This window comes from Rhagoletis pomonella, unplaced genomic scaffold (genome assembly GCF_013731165.1).
Source record: "Rhagoletis pomonella isolate Grant_MI unplaced genomic scaffold, Rhpom_1.0 Rhpom_scaffold_03583, whole genome shotgun sequence".
NCBI classification, from domain to species: domain Eukaryota; kingdom Metazoa; phylum Arthropoda; class Insecta; order Diptera; family Tephritidae; genus Rhagoletis; species Rhagoletis pomonella.
The window spans coordinates 1-6,873 of record NW_023462135.1 but is presented as its reverse complement, the minus strand read 5'-3'; the positions used below and the strand labels follow the sequence as shown (position 1 = coordinate 6,873).

General features: G+C 31.5%; 1 protein-coding gene across 1 annotated transcript; it reads left to right on the top strand.

The window, feature by feature from the left end:
• Positions 1–5,713: 5,713 nt before the first annotated feature.
• LOC118754237 lies at positions 5,714–6,850 on the top strand. Its single transcript, XM_036489101.1, has 3 exons — positions 5,714–5,826; positions 5,964–6,113; positions 6,191–6,850. The coding sequence occupies exons 1-3, from the start codon at positions 5,714–5,716 to the stop codon at positions 6,783–6,785; spliced, it is 858 nt and encodes a 285-aa protein (XP_036344994.1). The 3' UTR covers positions 6,786–6,850.
• The last annotated feature ends 23 nt before the right edge of the window (positions 6,851–6,873 follow it).

The window sequence follows — 6,873 nt, the reverse complement described above, 5'->3', positions numbered from 1 at the left end:
TCGCATCCAATTAATGGAAATATATTTTTCTTCATGATTATACACATTAACTAAAAAAAACTACTGTTATACCTATTTTTTTATTAATTGCGTTAAATCTGTACGACCCACAAGCCGTTAAATTTCCCTCTCTTAATTTTGAGTTAGCTCAGTTTAGATCTATATAGATGTGCGATATGTATGTTTGTCTTTGTTCTATATAAAAATATGTTAACCAAATCTCGCAGACCATCTTAACGAGAGCCTTAGCTGTAAATTGTGGCAAAAAGATTTATAACTGCGCATTGCAAAAATATCAGACCTCAAACATAAGCAACAATATCATATTTCATCAAGATTGTATCAGAAATTTGTTGGGTAATTGTTCTGAGAATGCATTTTATAATGAAAAGCAAAACAAACTAGGAAAATATGGACCTTTGTTGCTCTTATAAAAAACAAAAAAAAAACTGTTTAATTTTATTTGATTTATTTAGTCTATAGAAATTATTACCCGTACATTAATTATAAACTTAAAATATGTAAGTACTTATGTATATGCTCAATATCAATTATCATCAAAATTTGAAAGCGTTTTATAAAACTCACAGTTGGTAGGATCTTCAGTCCGACAGCGCTCGTAATTCCAGCGGACCGACGATGCACAGTGGTTCGGATCGCAAATCTAGCTGGACGAAACTATTTAAACAAATACTCGTTGATGGATCTTTACACCACTTCTTACCTAGGGGATTTTTGGGTCGCTGATTACGAATCTGAAGTCGCTTATCAAAAATTCAAAATGGCGGATCCAATATGGCGGACGAAAAAAAAAAAAAAATCGCTAGATTTCTATGTAACTGGGTATCTGGGGGTTTTCTGGGTTGCTGATTACGAATCTAAAGTCATTTACCAAAAATTCAAAATGGCGGATCCAATATGGCGGACTAAAACTTAAAAAAATCTGTAGATTTCTATGTAACTGGGTATCTGGGGGTTTTCTGGGTTGCTGATTACGAATCTAAAGTCATTTACTTAATTTACTTCGGAACGAGAATTTTCATCAGATATTTCTTTTAAATTTACTAATCACATAATCACGGACACCTTGTTGTCTTTTAGAAGTTTCAGCAACACTTCTCCAAATGTCAAACAACTCACTTTTTAAGATTTTATTTACCACGACTAAAATTTAAGATCACAGCAAGAAACACAAATAAATTTCAGAAAAAAATTTATAACAGCGCCTAAAGATTTGCATGCCTATTTCAGAAAGCAGAAAATTCGCGAGTTACTATTTTTTTTAACTCTTACATAACCAAAGTTTTTATAACTCCAAGTATTTTTCTGTTTTAACACACAACCCCTCAGCTTTTAAAATATAGTTCTCACATAGTCGGCGTTGACTTACCTTTTTTTGTTTGTTTTCATATGTTAATGCTTTAATAAATGCAATTTCTATTTGCATGTATTGTGAGGAATGTATTTCAAGTACCATTGAGTATTTTAAAAACAAAAAAATTTTGACTTTCGTCCAGCTAGATCTGCCGAACCACTGTGCGATGCCAGTAAGGGTACTATACCGGCACGAATATAAGTCCAAGAGAACAATGCACGAAGCAGCAACAGTCTGGACTGATCTGCACCGAAATGCTGCAGCAATTTCCTTTTTATAATAAACAGCGCAATTGAGGTATCTTTGAGGTTTGAATGTTTATTAAAGTCAAGATATATATAAAACCAACGGCGTAATGCCATCCGAGGTTTGAATTGCAGGGGCTTAGTCAAATTGCTTTGAAATACTTTGAAGGGCTTGAGGGCACATCAAAACTGACAATTCCATGCATTGGTTTAAATAAGAATACCACTCCGCACATCTCTCTGTGACTTTGATGCCAAGTCTTGGCAGGTTTATAAGTTTCAGTTAAAAGAGTTACTGTTTATAAAAACATTTTTTTTTTTTTTTGTTTTCTATCCATCAAGTTCCCGTTTTTTAAGATAAATCCAAAGGCAAAATTGACATTTTATTTCTTCACTAGAAAGTCGCTGACAATTGTTGCTTATGACTTTTTAGCTTTTCATAAAAAGCACAATTAAGATATATGTACATACTTACATAGATGTACCTTTGAACTAGATAATTCTCGAAAATACTCGACATGTCTGGTATATAGCAAAGAGAATTCTGAAAAGTTCCGATAAGAAATAGCGAAAAGTCTCGCAAAAGAATCGTAGGAAAGCCAAAAATCCCAAGCCTCGAAAAATCGTGAATTATTTAATTTTTGGATATAAAGTTTTTCTGTTTTAAAAACATTTCAAATCTGGCCGTATATTTCAAGATTATGTCCTCAGCAGACGCAAGTATTAACTTTTATATTATTCCATAAATTACTAATTCCGCATATTCTTTTAAGCCGTTTGCAACAGGTGCATTGTTATCAATCGAGTTTATAAAAATCAAATATAATTTTATAATATAAGTATGTGCTTTGATATATGACATCTCTCAATTGTGCATGCAATCAAGATTAGTGTAACGTCGAAAATGTGCAGCAGGTGGTTCTTAGCACACTACAGCAAAGCGAGTTCTCTAAGACCATTTTCACAGTATGACTAATGCTTTACTGTAGTTAGCTAGTGCACATCCATTAGTTAACCAATAGTTTAAAACCGCTGATTTTGTATTAGTTAACTCTTTTAGGATCAAAGAGAACACGTTTCCCAAAAAAATTCTGCACTTATAGGAATATCGTATGAATTTTAACGGTTTTGTTTTTTACGTTTTTATAATTTTATTATAAAGTTTTAGAAAAAATATTTATAAACAATAATACCAAAAATTGGAACAAAAAATATTTTCGCCAATTTGTTTTTTAAACGATTTTTAAAAAAAGGAGAAGATTATCAATTCGTGGGAATATTTTTTTTTTGTATGTTACCGCATAACTTTGGACCACTATAATTCTTTTTTTTTTTAAGGAAAGGTGTTACCTCAAAGGTTGTCCCATAATAAGTCGGTTAAGATCCAGTCATTGGATCTTTAAGAAATTAACAATAATCTTAAATTTGTATATGGGAATTGAAGTTGGTTTTGTTGTTTGCATAAAAATTACTTGTTTTTTATATTGTCTTAGGGATTTTAAGAAAAATATCTACCTTTTAGCATTAAATTTCAATAATTATCAAAATTTTAACAAACTTTTAAAGACAAAATGATTTTCATGAAATTAATTATTCTCACAAAAATTAGAAAAAATTTGCCAGAAATAAAAAATAATAATAATAATTTTTTTGGGAAAACATTATTTTTGTAGAAAAATATTTATTTTGGTAAAATATAACTTTATGTTGAGAAAAATGACTTTCTTTAAAAAAAAATAGGAGTTTTGAGGATTTGAGAAAAAAATTTAAAGAAACAAGCAATATATATTTTGTTAGGAAAAAACATATTACCCAACTTATAAGTGAAAAAAATGTTTTTTAATTAATTGGGATTTTTTGTAAGGAGACATTTTTTTAGAACAAAAAATATGTTTTTTGCTAAAACAATGATTTTAATTTAATTTAAAATATTGTTTGAGAGGAATCTTGTACCTGGAGAAAAAATAGTCTTTTTCGGAAAAAAAAAAATTTTTAACAAAATTAAAAAAAAAGTGCAAAAAACTATTTTTAGGGAATTTTTTTTAGAAAAAATTATGAAATTGCCTCATTTTTGTCTACAGATTTTCACACAATTTAAAAGAAATATTTTTAGTCTTAAAATATTTTTTTTTAAGGAAACAATATGAAAGACAACTTTACAGCAGCATTCCAATTTTTTCTTTTTAAATAGGGTTTTAGTCCTGAAAGGGTTAACTAATGACTGGAAAAATGGCCCTTAGTTTACCTAAATATATATGTACATACAAACATATTTATTTACATGCGAATGCATCCTTAAAGTTAAATTCTTAAATTGAAGTCGGAACGTTATTTCAAAATATTAAGAAGTTTTGGCAAACCTCCGAACTCAAATCCATCTACAACAAAAATCTTTGCAAATATTACGGTTAAAATTGAGATTAATTTTTTCTTAACTGAGTCCGAATAGTGGTAATAGTGATCGAATATAACTCGGTTCTAGATTATCAATTGATAAATCAACCAAAAAAGCTGAAAGTGCATTAAGTCACTAGACATATTTAAAGGCGCGAGCTCAAAAGTTAACCGCGAAGAAAGGCGCATTAAAAAAACTTCAGCGCAGAAAGACTCTTAACATAGTTCACGGCGAAGAAAGACGCGTTAAAATATTTGACGGCGAAGAAGGACGCGTAAACTTATTTTCGCGGTCAACTATGTTTGCGGGTGTAATAGTATGTACATTCCGTAAAAAGAGAATTTAAAATTTTGATTTACAGAATAAAGAAAATAAATTTTTTCTTTGTTGTTGCTTTTTATTTTTACCGTTGTTTGATAACAGTTATTGCGCAACGTTTTTTTTTACGTTGTCTGATAAACGTTGTAATAAATATAAGAATATTGACGAAAAGAGAAATAACTGTTATCAGACAACTTATAAATAAAAAACTTAAAGACTTTAATACATTAAAATTTTTCTTTAGCATTAGTTTGGGTAATTTAATCAAAACCAATTTAATTAGAATATTTTTCATAATTAGTGCATTGAAATTTTATCAAAATTAAAGCACTGAAATTTTTATTTGCATTAAGTTTCCAAAATTACTGCATTAATTTTTACACCATCGTTAATGCTTTAATGTACCGTTAATGCATTTTTCACAACACTGTTAAGTAGTATACGTAAGTATTTATATAAACGATTCGTTAACCATCAATCCGCATTCTTAAGTTTATTTTCCTTTTCGATAGCCATCTCATTGCATTTTTATAATCAGACAATATTGAAGAAGTTTTCATCGTCGTGTAAACAGTGAGTTAGGTATTTGCTACGTACAACGTCAGTAACGAGGTGCTAAATATTACAGCGGGTTTACGACTTAGGTACTTGTATTTAGGTATATGCTACTAATCAATCATAATGATATGCTTAATCAAATTTGCAATCCTTTGAAAAAATGGCCTGTATTAATCAAGTGTTTCTACACTGAGGAGCATAAATATAGACGCATTTAGGGAAAAAATCGGTAGCGCCGGGTAAACGGCCTTTGACATTCATTAACTCAATAGGCGCACATTATTCCTTTATTAAATAATGCTAAAAGTCGAAAATCATCAACAAATTATAACTTAAAAACATCGAGCAGTGAACAGAACCTCAATGAATTTCAATTCGTTAGAAAATGCTTTCAAAACCCTCGCACTAATTTGTCTAATCGCGCCAATCTCTGAATTATTTCGCGAATTTCGATGTTATCTTCGGCACGAACGAAAAGTGACACTGAAGATGGCACAATACCTAAACCGGTTTGTCTCCAAACCAAAATTCATAAGGGATGACGGAAAATCGTTCCACAATACATCAGTTTTGGTTGCACTTTGTTATTCGAAGGTTTTAAAAAAATAGATTTGGTCGTTTGAGTTAATGAATGTCTATAGTTATGCTCCGCAGTGTATTATAAATAATCTTAACATGCATTAAAATAATAAAAGCCACCAGCGAATATACTACTGTTGTTTTTTGAGTATTATTTTATGATCTTTTCGAACCTGAACAGTATATAAAGCGGCGTCGCAGCCATTCCAATATAATATTCTGGTGTAGAAAAGATTTAGAATGCGCGTAGTTTTCCTCTTCTTGTTCGGCCTTTTGGCTTCAACTGCCGCAAATTTGGTCGAAGAAGATGTGGACGATGAGACGGATTGGGATATATCTTTGGAGGGCGGTGAGTAAAAAGTTGAATTTCTTTTAAAATACTCTTTTTGTTTTGAAAAAAAAAAGTTCAAATGTTATAAATATATCGTGAAACAGTAATACTTACACAACAATTACTTTTTTTACTTACTCATTGTTAAACAGACCAAAGTCGTGGCTTGATTCTAAACTCGCAGGCCAAAAAGGCCGTCAGGAACTTTATGGAACAAATGCCCTGCGGTTGGCCTGATCTTGGCGTTCCTCCGCTAGCTCCCTACACTAATGCGGAATTGAATTTGAAAGCTAGCAATTCTGTGGTCGAGTGAGTGCCCAACGTTCGTATTTTGAACTTCGCTCTAAAAATAAAACTTTCTTTATTTATTTCTTCCAAAACGAAAGATCTTTACTCCAGTTAATTCGTTTACGTGTGGATGGCTTGGATCGCATGGACATTAAGACAATGAAAGTTAGCTATACTTTCAAGAAAAAAGTTAAATACCACTTTGTCTTCCGGGAGCTGAAGGCCACTGCTTATAACTACAATACAGATACATTCATTGATCTGCTAAATCAACTGGGCTTATCAGTGGGTTACCTGGGTTCAGGCCCATTAGAGTTTGCACTGAAAGATCTCTCCATTCAAGGACAATTCAAGTATAAGATGCCATTCCTTTGGGGCTCCATTAAGATTTATAAGTTCGAGGCGAAGGTCACTCTAGGTGGCGTGAGCTCTAACATTGGCGGTCTATTGGGTGATGGGAAATTGAATCAGCTCATCAACGATCAGATAGAAACAATCATTCCCAATTACATTAATAGCAATCAAAATGAAATTAGTGAGAAGATTGAAAATATAGTAGCGCCGCGTGTCAATGCCTATTTAAAGGGACACAAAATTTGGTGGTTGTTGAGTCAAATGTTTAAATCGACGAATAAATGTTCTCCAACGCCGGCGCCGTGGCTGGCATGGGAGAAGAATGCTGTAAAAGCTTGATTTGAAAAATATTTTGGACAAAAGAGTTAAGCAAGAATATAAAATAAACTTGAATGCATAAAAACAGTTGTAAATATGTGTTTATTTT